This window comes from Sinohyriopsis cumingii, chromosome 14 (genome assembly GCF_028554795.1).
Source record: "Sinohyriopsis cumingii isolate HCF-2022 chromosome 14, ASM2855479v2, whole genome shotgun sequence".
Lineage (NCBI taxonomy): Eukaryota > Metazoa > Mollusca > Bivalvia > Unionida > Unionidae > Sinohyriopsis > Sinohyriopsis cumingii.
In genome coordinates, this window is record NC_142974.1 from 67,889,146 (window position 1) to 67,903,319 (window position 14,174).

General features: G+C 34.4%; 1 protein-coding gene across 1 annotated transcript; it reads left to right on the forward strand.

Moving 5' to 3' along the window:
• The first annotated feature begins 2,782 nt into the window (after positions 1–2,782).
• On the forward strand, positions 2,783–10,453 carry LOC149784062 (uncharacterized). The gene is made up of 9 exons (XM_089932159.1): positions 2,783–2,967; positions 3,450–3,536; positions 4,168–4,253; positions 5,297–5,371; positions 5,809–5,843; positions 6,472–6,546; positions 6,925–6,987; positions 7,534–7,614; positions 8,144–10,453. Exons 2-9 carry the CDS (start codon positions 3,525–3,527, stop codon positions 8,263–8,265), a joined length of 549 nt encoding a protein of 182 aa, XP_089788285.1. The 5' UTR covers positions 2,783–2,967; positions 3,450–3,524; the 3' UTR covers positions 8,266–10,453.
• Positions 10,454–14,174: the final 3,721 nt, after the last annotated feature.

Sequence of the window (14,174 nt, forward strand, 5' to 3'; positions counted from 1 at the left end):
TCGATAGATTCTTCCTATTTGTTGAACCGCGGCATGCTTATCTGGATGAAAGGTCGTCTAGTCTCTCCAGAACTTGTACTGGTGTCGTCCCTATGGGTGTCCCTAGCCGCCAACCTGACCTTCTCCATTTCGAGAGTGTGAGCCAGTCTGGCCAGCTCTAACTCTCTGTCCGCTGATATCCTAGCCAGCTCTTGCTCCGTTGCTATCTTAGCCAGCGCCTTCTCCGCTGCTTTTTCTACCTTCCATTCCTTGATTCTTTCTTCAATAAATGCTGCCAGGCGATCTCCCTCGTATCCGAGATCTTCCGAACCCATGGCACGGTACTCCTTGATCATTTGCCTTTCTGTAGCCATATTGTTATACTAATAGGAAGTGATACCTTGTCTCGACCTTACTAACAATGGACAGATATTACAAGTTCCCAGCCAAATACTTACCTGTCGACAGCAACTAATTTCGTTCAGGTAAGATATTTGCTCGATATTTGCTTCACAATTACTACAAGTAGTTAAAGATCTACCAAGCATGCAAATATCAAAAATAACAAACACAAGATGAGAAAATCATAAAAATTCAAAATACACAGGATGGAAAATATCTCACACTGTTCACTAATACTTCCTAACAAATAAACTTTAGGTCGTAAAATAATATTTATGTCTAATTCAAATCCCGGACGAAGCGCCCACTGTGAAGTTCTATGTAACTCCCTGTTAGTCGTTGGGGTGGGATGCTCCCAATATTTATTTGAATTATTGAGGAATTCCCACCCTGGCTCGTTTTTGTAGGAAGTGATATTAGTGATAAGAGAGGTAAAGCTCCGAGCCCCCCGTCAGCAATACCGACTATTAAATAAATAAGAATACGAGGGTGAAATCCAAAAGAATAACAATTTAATACATAATACAAATTAAACGATATTAAGTTCTCAACCAATCTGCTTCCTCTCGACCATGTGACAACCTATTTCATCACGTGATCTTAGTGTGAGATGGCTTTCCCCTGTACTTGGTTTCTAATCATCTGAGTTTACTACGCCAATTGCTTTCCTCCTTCCGGCGTTCTCCAATTCTTCCTGTCCTCCTCCCTTTTGTCTTCCTTTCTCCTCCTCCTTTTCTTTCTCTCTTTCTCCTTCAACGAGGCTTGTTCCCCGCCTAATTCTATTCTCTATTTCTCCTTCCGGCGTTCTCCGCCTATTTCTATCCTGTCTCTCTGAGACTCGGGACTTCACTACTCTGTCCCCAAAAGCTTCCTACGAAAAACACAAGGACGTTAGTATTTGTGTTAGCCATCTCGCTCACACTAAATCAACAATCAATCAATCATCAGATCAAGGTTATCTACATCTTTGGTCACGCATTCAAGCACGTCGAAAAACACACACGTTCTTATAAAAACAACGTTGCAATAAGAGCGGTATCCTACTTATCATACAGATATCACTAAATTGCGTCAGATCAATATATATATATATATATATATATATATATATATATATATATATATATATATATATATATATATATATATATATATATATATATATATATATTCTTAATCTCATTATTCTCAACAATATCACAATAATCCGACGCATTTCTGTACATTACACTCCCACAAGTGTACACAAATATTCAAATATTCATATTTAAATTTACACACTGCAACCATTTTACAAGCTACCATTTAATTCACAATGGCAAAATCTAGAATATCACATGAATAATACACTAGTTTACTACGAAGTAACTAAATAGCGAAATACAATACTAATACTGACGAGCGAGCAATCTACATAATCATAGCTCATTTCTCAAGTACGCATGTAACTTAAACAATACAAGCATAATCCTACGAGCGGCCGAGTGGTCTAAAGCGCTCACCGTTCCGGATCACTGCCATCTCACCTCTGTCTGCGTGTGTTCGAGTCCAAGGCTCGGCTAGCGTGGGTACGTGGGAAAGCCTGCCAGTAGCTTCTCGTGGGTCGGTGGTTCTTCCCTGGGTTTTCCAGGGTTCTTCCTCCACCAGTTATACTGGCCGCCATGTATAGCCTATCTTGTGCTGAAAAATGGCGTTAAACCCTAGAACAACAACTAGAACAACGTGTTAACGATTCTAGTAAGTAAATATACATATTGCACTTAATTACAATTACAATGCCGTAACATTCTGTAACAATCAAGCAAATAGCTCACTGACCTTTACAAAGCTTTCTGTCCTTAGAATGTACTAAGAGTTTTCCCGCCAAATCACGAGTGGCTCCCTCGGAGTGAGTATATTCTGCTTTACCAGTACGACGGCTTACAAATCACTAATTCGTTATTAGTTGAAATGAGTGTTAAGTTCTGATTCGACTAGATGGCCTCACCCTTCCTCAGTTCTGATTGGATATTAATTCTACCCCCAGTCGGTTCAACTTAACAGACGAGCCTCAGGCCATCTGTCAAGCGGAGAGATTTACAATAGCGTTGAGGGTCCTTTGTTCTTAAAACAAAGCTTTTAACATCTATATGCTAGGGTTAACACCTAACGGAGGGTTTTTGTACAAACAAAATCGCCGTAACAGTGCAAGTTCGAAATACTCATTGCGCTAACCCATTCCTTTGTTCCTGACTTACGTAATCGCGAGCAGGTAAACGTGACACATGTATAGCCTATCTTGTGCTGAAAAATGGCGTTAAACCATACAACAACAATAGTATCAAAGTCATTCAGTACTGCAGGTGACTAATGGCTCAAATATAATTATCACTATTATAAATGCAAACAGAAGAAAGAAACATTTGTCTATCTTACAAGGGATTTTTGTTTTAAATCTTTAGTGTGATATTCTGGGCAGTCTGGAGATTCATGTTGGTGGGCTCTTTGTGGACACTGATGGCTGCACTGGTGTGTTTGGGAGTAACAGGGCCCATGGCTATTTTCTTCAGAGTGGCATCAGGGAAAATGTTGCATCTCAGATGCAGGGTGAGTTTGTTTTTATTATAGCAAACTCAGTAGGAAGCATCATATTTTTTAATGGTTGACATATACTAGTGTAACATTAATTTATGTGCACCAAGATTTTACTATTATCTCATTAGCATCATTTTTCTTGTGAAGTTTGAGGGCAGGTATAGGGATGAGTTTTCTCATGACATTGTTGCCATTAGCTATTTAAACTTGCCCCGAAGCCTTCGTCAGCATGACACAATTGGATGTAGACTATGGAGATGTGTCGTTTTCCACCAATGTATGATAAACACCATGCCATAACATAATAGGTGTTCCATGGAACCCCTGACCAGTGTAAGGACTAAAATAAATTGTCCTGTTGTTTTTAGTCCTTGAAGTCTTTTAAAAAAGGATGACTTGAAAATTGCATATGTTCATAAAAAATGTCATGCCATATGCATATTTTGTCATGTTTAAAATTGCACTTGCAATTAAATCATTACTCACTGTTACAGCCTCTGAATGTAAGTTACACAGGGAAGCAGATCAAGACCACAGAAAAGCAGTCAGATTGGTGACAAAAACATTCAATGACTGTTCGGGTAAGGTTAATTCTTTTAAAGGTATGTAACAGACTCATTTACTCAAGTGACATCCATGTACACATATTGAACATTTCAGAATATACATATTCAAAATGCACCTGTCAATTTGTTGCAATAACCCAGTTGATTTCAGACTTATTACAGATTTAAATGAAAGGTGAATCACTAAATCACTAAGATAACCATTAGCCCAGATATGTAGATATGATGATGCTTGAAAATAGAGTTGTGAGAAAGTTGTATTTCTCAAAATGAAATTTATTATGTAATGCCAGTCCATCTGAAAGACAGAATTTGAAATTTGTACCATGTATCCTGCATATGTACATCAATACTTTAAAATATAAATCAAACCCATAAAAATAGAAAAATTATTTGGAAAATATAACTGTCCATAAATGTAATTTTTTATATTTCTTAATATACATGCACTGCATATATGATTTGTCAGTTACTTCTGCTATCCCATAGGTGAATTCATATCATTACCTATTGCTTTAGTCCATATGCTGCATTTTGTTTATCTTCCACAAGTACTAGTTTAATAAACTCTACTGACTGCAGTCAGTATCTCAGTCTTTGTGTTTGCCATGAATTTGTTCTACATTACTTTGTATTCTCCATACAGAAAAAGCAACCGGAAAGCATCAAGTGCCCTACAAGACAATTAAAGAGGGAAAATACAGATTGGAAGTTAAAAACCTACCCAGTAGTGTTAAGTTCAGATACAAGAATCATTGACCATTATGTGTGTGTGTGTGTCTTTGTTTAGATTTTTAACCTAGCTTTAAAAAAATTTCAGCTATATCGCTGTCATATCTGCAGTGTGGCATCATGCCACAGACATGTAGCATGATGTCGCATGATGTCTCACCCAGTCACATTATCTTGACACCAGACTGACTAGTCCTAACACTAACCTCTTACTGCTGTGTGCCTAATGAAGCAGCTGTTATTACCATTTTTATAAATCTTTGGTATGTCTGGGGGTGGGTGGGTGTTGAACCTGTAACTTCCTGCATCCAAGGTTGAAACTCTAACCACTTAGGCCACTGGATCATTCTACCTTTACTTAATCAGGAACTCATTAAAGCTACTGGTTTACCCAGAACGGGTCTTTGCTCATTTTTTTGCACACATAACATAATGCACAAGACATCATTATAAGCACATCAGAGAATTTGGAGCAGAGAGCACTATTTGTTGTTGTAGGGTTTAACACCATACATGGCGGCCAGCATTAATGGTGGAGGAAGAATCCGGGAAATCCCCAGAAAGAACCACCGGCCCTCGGGAAGCTGCTGGCAAGCTTTCTCACATGCCCACATTGGCCAAATCCGAGACTCGAATCCACGCAGACAGAGGTGAGATGGAAGCAATCTGTAACGGAGAGCACTTTAGACCACTCGGTCACTCTGGGCCCTCACACTATTTTGTAAGCAATACTAAAATATAATCCTTGTGTCCAAATTTTTCTTCTTTCATGTCAACTTGTATCTGTAACTTCTTCAAAACTGCAAAAAATGACAACTTGTTTAAAACATAGCTAATGTTTCTTTTTAAATTTCTGTCCAGTTAACATTAATTTGCTCAATGCTAATGTTTTTCGTTTAATACAGATCTTAATTTATATACTATCAATGTTGTAGTGATACCTGTACCTATGATTTGATGTTTGTTAGAATTTTTTATTTTTCATTTCATAGTACAAGTATATAAACAAATGTCAAGTTGAAACATTATTTTTATCATTACAGGGAGCCTAGTTGCATGGGATTGAAGACGCTAAAGAGCATTATGAGTGTCAAAGATATTGAGATCATTGTATTAAGGTGTCTGATCTTACTTTCTTCATTCAAGATCAAATTTTAACACATGGAAGAAAATGTTGCACTTAGATGTGCTTCTGCATATTACAATTAAGAACTTAATTGTTCGAGCTTAAAACAGAAAATTTGATGCATTTAAGCAGATATGTTTTGATTGAAGTACAGTTTGTGTAATATGAATGGCTTTTTAAAGTACATGATGTAATCCTCGAGTTCTTAAAATGGCTATGTTAATATTTGACAAGCCGTATACCACAATTATACAATTATACATACATACATACATATATATATATATATATATATATATATATATATATATATATATATATATATATATATATATATATATATATATATATATATATATATATATATATATATATATATATATCCACAAAAGACCAAGGTATATCTGTAGTTTGCATTTTTCTCCATAGTCAACCAAGCAACGCTCCCGCACTTGGAAATGAAGGTATGTATATGTGATTACACTAATATTTTTTAATTGAGTGTATTTATTTTAAACATTTTTTCATGCTTATCAGTAACAAGTTTATTGTATGGAATAATGCTTCATTATGAGCTTGAGATTTTTTTCTTCTTGCAAACTTCATTTGGATATATAAGCATGTATAAGTCACTGTCTTGCATCTGTACGTAATGCACCACATACATTCAGACTTAGACGAGTTGCAACAGCTGGGCAGGAGCAGTGAGAAAAGTAAGTGTGGACTTAACTGTTTTGTTACCTTTAAAACTTAAAGCATTTATTATGATGTAACATTCAGTAAATTCAATGCTTTTGTTGGGGTCTTTAGATGTGATATTTTGTCCCTTTTTGTCTAAGCCTGTTGATAAGCACATAAAATTTGCCATAACCGTCTTTACACACATGATTAATGCCATGTATCATGTATGTTGCCCCAAAATAATACATGGTGTGTTCCTCATTTTAATGTCTTATCCATTTTGGCAGTCTTAATATTCAAACATTAAGTTCTGCTTTTACATGTCATAACTAATTTATTTGAATATTAAGTGATTTTTGGAACAATTACAAGTCAGTCTGCTAACTGTGATACATACCTTTAAAATTGCAGGTAGGCCATCTGAAACTGAAACTGAAACAGCTGGTCCTGAACAGTTGGAAAATGAAGCCATTATTCCTTCACAAAGTAAATTTATTAATGACTTGTGTTTCTGCAGCAATATATCAATACATACTATGTTTAAAAATCAGAAACCAGTGTGTTTATTATGCAGTAACATTCAGTAATTGCAAATGTAATTATTTTATTGGGTCTTTAAATGTGATATTTAGTCTAATTTTGTCTAATTCTGTAGATAAAGAGATACAATTTATGCTTAAGCTTCTTCACACAGGAGTAATGCCATGGCATGTGTATGCTACTACAAAATAATGTATGGATGTATTACTTGCTATAGTGTCCATTACATGTTGTAGCTAATTTTGTTGAATATTATATGCTTATTTGAACAGTTACAGGACTGACCCTCTGCTAAATAGTTGATACATACTTTAAAAATTACAGGTGGGACTACTGAAACAGCTCAACAGTCAGACAATGAAGCCATGATTCCACCATTAAGTAAAGGTATTAATGGCTTCTATAGTTCCTATTTTTGCAATAAGATTTCGTTACAGAGTATGTTTTAAAACCAAAAGCCAATATGTTGAACCTTTAGAGTATCAGGATTTGTGTTGATACTTGGTATGTGTCCCAGAAGCACATGTTAAATGTTGACATATCACTGTATTCATTTAATTTATTTAAAGCAACCATGTATTGTTAGCCATCTTTTTGGTAACAGCACTGATAAGCTCTAACCAAAACATATTGTAATCAGGTTCATCTCCTAAAAGTTTATCTTGCCTAACATTTTTCATCTTTAAAATGTATGCAATTTTTTCTTCTTAGATCGCATACATGTTTTTGTATGACTGTTTCTCTGTCCCTTTTATGGTAATTATGCAGTAGTATTTGAACCCTTATAATTTATATTGCAATTTAAACAGAGAACTATTTTTACAAAACATAGTGTGGCAATTTTGAAATCAAGCTTTCACTAGGACTTGGTATAAGTGAATTTATAAATGAATATTAGCCTTGAAGTAACACGGGCACAAATTTGAATTTCAGATGTTGTTGCCATTTTGTTGGGTGCTGTTGGATCCAGCGAATTCCCAGAATCCAATGAAGTGTCAGTCGAGCCCTCATCATGTAAGATAATATAAATTTCTTTGTCCAATAAAATTGATTCATTATTTGATTCAGTGTTTTCCACATGGATTATCAGAATAGCATGTGTTAAGCTCACAACACACTGCAGATGCAATAGCCTGTTGAGTTCTTGCACAATATGTGCAATCTTAGCCATTAGACTCTTCATTTAATGCACGTTTCCTGTTCACGTGCATACAACACAAAACCATCTGCTTTTAGATGTGATTAGCAGTGTAACTGATTGATTGACCTCAGTAAAGAAGTGGCATAAATTATTACACAAAATATAGGCAACTTAAAATAATTTTTACATCCACAACTTTTGTGTTATTTATGTATGACAGTCGTAGTAACTTTCATAAATCTGCAGGTGTGCTAAATGGATTTCGATATATGTAATTATAGGAATCCAGTGGAGTATATCTATGAATATTACTAAACCAGTAACATCCCATATATGTGCTCTGACAATTACTAAGTCTACTCAGTTATTTACTGAATGCACACATTATTTTGTTTATTGTAGCTAAAATCTATGAGGTTCAGCAGATTTTGCAGCAAAGGAAAAGGGGCAGAAGAAAAGAACTTATCAAATGGAAAAATTTTGATACGCCAACATGGGAACTAGAGGAAAATTTAGTTTCTTAGCTGTAGAAGGCTTGCTAAGGGCTGTTCCATTTAAACATACATGATACCCAGGGAAGGCAGGTTCTTTAAAAATATCGGCCAGGGTAGTTCATTTTCACAAAGTTCATATTAAAATGACAAGAAAATTCGAAATTGCATCTATTAGTGAGTACTCCACTTTGAAAGCGCCTTCCCTGGGTACCATGTATGTTTTAATTGAACAGCACCTAAGCAGTTAAAATGCCAATTTATATAGATATCTCATGATCTTGTTTAACTTTTTTCCAAAACCACACTGTCGCCACTCAAAATAATTGAATCATGTGTGCAAGGTAAATTAACACTCAGACTGGATAAAGAATGTAAGAAAGAATTGAATAATACTGTTTAAAAAAATGTTCTAAATGTTTTGAGTGCATTGCAGGTAGAAATAGAATAAATGTGGCAGTAACTTTAGTCCTGTTTCTTTAAGCATATTGAATACTGAGGCACAAAATGGAATGAGTCTATCAAAATGGCAGTGCTAAACTAAACAGCAAACTAGTGAATTTTATTTATAAGGTACGGGAGCAAGCTTTCTCCATGATTATATTTGAATGACAGGTTTTGGCTATAATAGTCTGCTTACGCTTCCTCCTGGGGCAAGGCTTATCTAATTTGGAGTCTGAAGTTGCTAAACACAGTTTCTATTTTGTTGTTTTCAAACAGCAATTCGTGTTCAACGAAATTTTTTGGTATGAAATAAAAATCAGGAAACACAAAAAAGGTAGAAGAGTCTGATTTGTCTTTTAAATAACACACATAGATAAAGAGTCATACATTTTCTCCTTAGTCATTATTTTAGAAAAATGGTGACAGAAAACTGATTTTATTAAATATAGTCATGTTTACACTAATAATTAGTCTATATTTAATTGAATGATCATGTTTGCTTCATGTCACCAGTTCTCGCATCTTTCCTGGTCAGACATTCAAGAAAGATAAACCATAATTGATTGAACTATTTGTACAGGATTTGAATCATTTTAGTAAATATTTGTATGAATCTCAGACATGTTATTAGTCCAGACCTGCCAACTCTTACGATTTTGCAGTAAGTCTTACAAAAATTACTCTTAAAATACAGACTTAAGCATACTAGCAAAATCCGTGGAAAAATTATAGTTGCCAAAAAACCTGTATAATTGTTTCATGTGTGTTTTATTTGGATCCGGGTGTCATCTTAGAATTAGTAAAATTAGTCAGGAAACCAGACTAACTTTATACCAACACCCCAGATCCTTTAAATTGCACCTGTTTCTTATGTGAAGCATCTGCATGATCATACTGTTGTTCATATAATTTTTTTAAATGGTGTCCAGAAAGTGATGTAATGTGTACAGATGTTGACTTTCTCAAGTGTTTTATATATGTTACACGTGTTGTCATAGTTACCAGGTATAAAATTTTGTGTCAGAGCCATTAAGTTAAGTATTTGTAAGATGTTTGTGATCATTTGTACTGAAGAGTGAGTTTGTTGTGAAGTTTATATGTATCTTATAGATGTGTTTGCTATAGACAACTTTGTAGTGTAACCACTGGAGATGTTAATTTCATAAATCTTTACTTGTGGGGGCAGTAAGCAAATTTATGATGTGCGAATTTTCAGTGAAATTTATATGTATATTAAATATGCAAGTCTAATGTATCAGTTGTGTTTATAATGTAACATTGTGAGGTGTTAATTTTAATAAAAATCCACCTGTTCTGGACAGTAAACAAATTTAGAATGTTTATAATATTTGTGGGCATATTTAATGTGTGTGCAAGTTTATAATAAACTGCATATATACATATATACATACATACATACATACATACATATATATATATATATATATATATATATATATATATATATATATATATATATATATATATATATATATATATATATATATATATGCACACATGTCTTTGGGCATAATGTACTTTAGATAAGATTGTACCAGCATTTTAGAAATAATTTTCATTAGACTAGGAGTTTACAGTTTACTTATTTATTTTTTCCACTGTTAAAAAAGAAGGTATAGTCCATTAACAAAGCACTTTGACAGTAAATTATATGTTAGATGGACAGTTTAGAATTAAGTAAACTGTATTAGTAGATGTACATAAAATCTTGTTTACCATGAACATGTACTACAACGCTTGTTATTAAAAATGATGTTGAAATTCTTACTTGGAAGATTTTTATGCTGATTATATATCAATAAAATCCATCTATTTTAAATATGTTTTGTTTATTTTACCCCACCATTTTCCACATCACCAGACTTTTTGAACAAGGGTTTAACCTTAAATTTCATTACAGTTTATTTTCCCCCATTTTGTCAGCTTTTGTTGCTCATTGGTTTGCCAAAAGACATGGGTATCATTTTCTGATCGCACTGTTAGTATCAACAGTGTTAAAAGTTTTGAAAGTTGTAAAACTTTCACATCTGTGTCAGTAGTCAAATTTAAGTTTGGGACATTACTATATTCCTAAAGTTTGCAACATTATTATGTTTCTGGAGGAGAGATTTCTGATCCAATCTTGATCAAACTTCTAATATGGGCTTATATCACTCAGCTATCAAATGAGTATTATCATGAAATAAATCCATGCTTTGAAATGAGGTGAGTATGCAACTCTGGAGTGGACATTTCTGATCTAATTTTGATGAAGCTTTCAATATAGACATACATAAATGAAGAGTTAATTAATGATCGAGGGTCATACTTATGAATGTGGTGATCTTTAATCTGATTGGCTGAGTTTGTAGCCATTTTCAGAGCCCAGCTTTTGCTTTTTCTGTTGATAATGATATTAATATCCTTATAATTTTGCTTCATAATATAAAAGCATATTTGATATGAAGTCTCTGTAAGCATAGATGCATTTGGTCCCATTCTTCTACACTGTTGGATTTATAGTCAAGAAGGCTAATGGATACCATGATCGTGATGGATACTCCAATCACTATTTTTTTTTAAAAAATAGGTCATCATTACATGCTTTTCACACTCCCGTGATATCTACCCGATTCATTGCAGGAAGCAATACTTCATATATAACGCAACCGGACCGCTCCAGTGTCCCAGTGCTTAGAGCGTTCTTCTCGGTTGTGGGAGGTCGCGGGTTCAAACCCGGGATAATGTGAATGTGTGTGACGTGATGCCACATGTATACAGCATGATGCACCATTGCTAGTGATCACTATTACCTACCACACTGCAGACATCGTATGTTTATGGCTCATATTGTTAAAAACTACGTTACAAATACACACACATGTAATACGTGATGTTAAATATTTTTGTTTGGTTTCGATTACCGGTGATTTCTAACACTATTCTAAACATTGGCCAATCTGACAAGCATACACAAATAATTGTTTCGTCAGCCATTAACTTGCACATGATATGTTCATGTGCAACACTAAGTGACTTTTTCTAGCATGGGGCTGTTTAACCCATTCTATAAATTGGCTGGTAGTAGACTTTTTACTAGACGTTTTACTGGCATTTTGCTTATCTGTCCCTAACTCATCCCTGGATAGTTCAATCGTCTAAGGCGCTCGCCTTTACATATCACTCACACATCTCACTATCCGCCTAAGTTCCGAGTCTCAAATCAACAAACATGAGTATATGAGAAAGCTTATCAGTAGCCAAGGACGTACTTTCTGCGCCATCAGTGGGGTTAACATACTTATGTTCCTTTATTACAAGAGTTATGCCGACCGAAAGGGCGCGTGTTCGAATACTATCATAAGAACAATTTGGGTCAGCTACCCTCTTAATACGTCCATGAGTAAGGTACTTGACTATAATAGCGTTGGCGCTAAATAACGTACTTACCGAGACCAGTTCAACCCAGAAGATATGTTCATACGAACATACATTAGTGTAGCATGTGAAAATAATAGTCACCAGAATTTCTCAGCTTAGCAACTTAGGTCTTTAGCATCTATATCTGCTCTTTTCAATTTGTCAGCGTTTGACTTATTTTTTGATAGTTTATCATGGAATGGTACTTTTGAAGCCCGTTATCAACATTGTTAAAAGCTCCTCTCTCACATGTACCATATATTTACTTGCTTAGGTCACGAACTTTTTGAAATAGTTCCTCGCTTGCAAAGAATGTTTTAGGTACACATATTTTACTTTCATATGTTTTCAGTCAAAGTCATACACACTGGGCCGGCCTAAGACGGATTGCACCGATTAGGCACAATCAGAACTCGCTCTCACATCGACCCGTCGCGTAAGTAATTTAAAGAGAGATATCTATAGAGACAGTAATTTTAAAGCGACGGAAGACAATTTAAGTACGATTTCATATAAAATTTGTTTTAAAGTTTATTTCCGAATGCCGTGCTCACAGGGGGCCCAGCCAAACAGATCCAAATTGGGTCCGCGTTTTTTAAGGCCGTTCCTGTATATACAAGTTTTAGCAGGTGAATATATGCCATATAAAATAAGGAATGAATTAAGATGAAGATTAAACATACAAATGTGAAGGTGATATAATTCATACCATTAATACAATGTGCTCACAGTAAAACGTAACAGAAGATAATTTAAATACGATAGATTCCTCTTACATTTAATCATACATACCTATTTTAAAGAGAAAAATTACTAGTTCTAGAAACATAAACAAAGTCAAATCACTTGAATTCAATATCTTTGTTACTATTCTGATGGATGGATGGATGGATGGATAGATAAGATAAGATAAGATAAGATAAGATAGATAGATAGATAGATAGATAGATTTAGTTAATACTAATAACTTTTCAAACGAGATGTTTACAAATTACAAAACTCATGTCGGAACTGTGTTTACCCTGTATTTCGCTATGGATAATTTTTTGCACAGTCTACTAATGGTAAAGAAGATTATAACATATAACAATACATGTCCTATTTTTAATTTTAAAAAACCAAACGAAGTCTTTAGAGAATACAACAGAGAATAAACATAAATTACATCATTCGCTGATCGTGAGGTCTCAAAATGCATTTCGTTCGGATTAACAGAAACATATCTTTTTCTCAGTTTCCGTACCTACTCTTTTTCTGGCGTGCAGGTCAAATAATTTTTTTTCTGACCATAAGCAATTTTCTTCCCACAACAAAAACAAGTTCCTAATTTTCCGAATGCTATAAGTAGTCCGGATTTATTTCCTCCAAAGGTAACATCATTAGACATCATACTAGATTAAGACGCTTACTATTTCTCCAAACAAATTTAAGCGTTTAATGAACATAGATTATATGATACAATAGTTTTGCTCACAGTTTTGGTTTAAAGCAAATAAAATCAGGCAAAAGAAGATTTATGTAATTTATATACACACTGATTAAATAACGCTCACATAGCATCATTTTGTTGAGTAATAACAACTAGGTTTTATTTTATTCTTCAGATGAATAAAATTCTCTCATGCAACTATGATTAATTTTCAGTAACTGGACATACCGATCCGGAAATTTAAGTTCCAAGACTGCTAGTCCTAGATCATACTATCTTACACATGCTCTTTCGTTAATCGGTCATTAGTGCATGCTTGTTGTATATACTCCTCCAAAATTACTATGATGATTGTCATAGAAAAGCTTAAAAGACACGTTCATCCGACGTTATCGGCGGTTCGGAATGAAAATGTCTTGGACGTCTAACATTGCTCAGTTAGAAAAACTTATCACTACTACCCTTACGATGACATATCGACATGGATTTTACACTACATGGGCTCGTATCTTTGCTTATACACGGTACTTGTCATACATATACTAGTATCGATTTAGTATATGTATGACAGGTACAGTGTATAAACAACGATACAAGGCCATGAGGTCTTCACTAAAAGATTCCTAATTTTATCTGTTGTTGTTGGGTT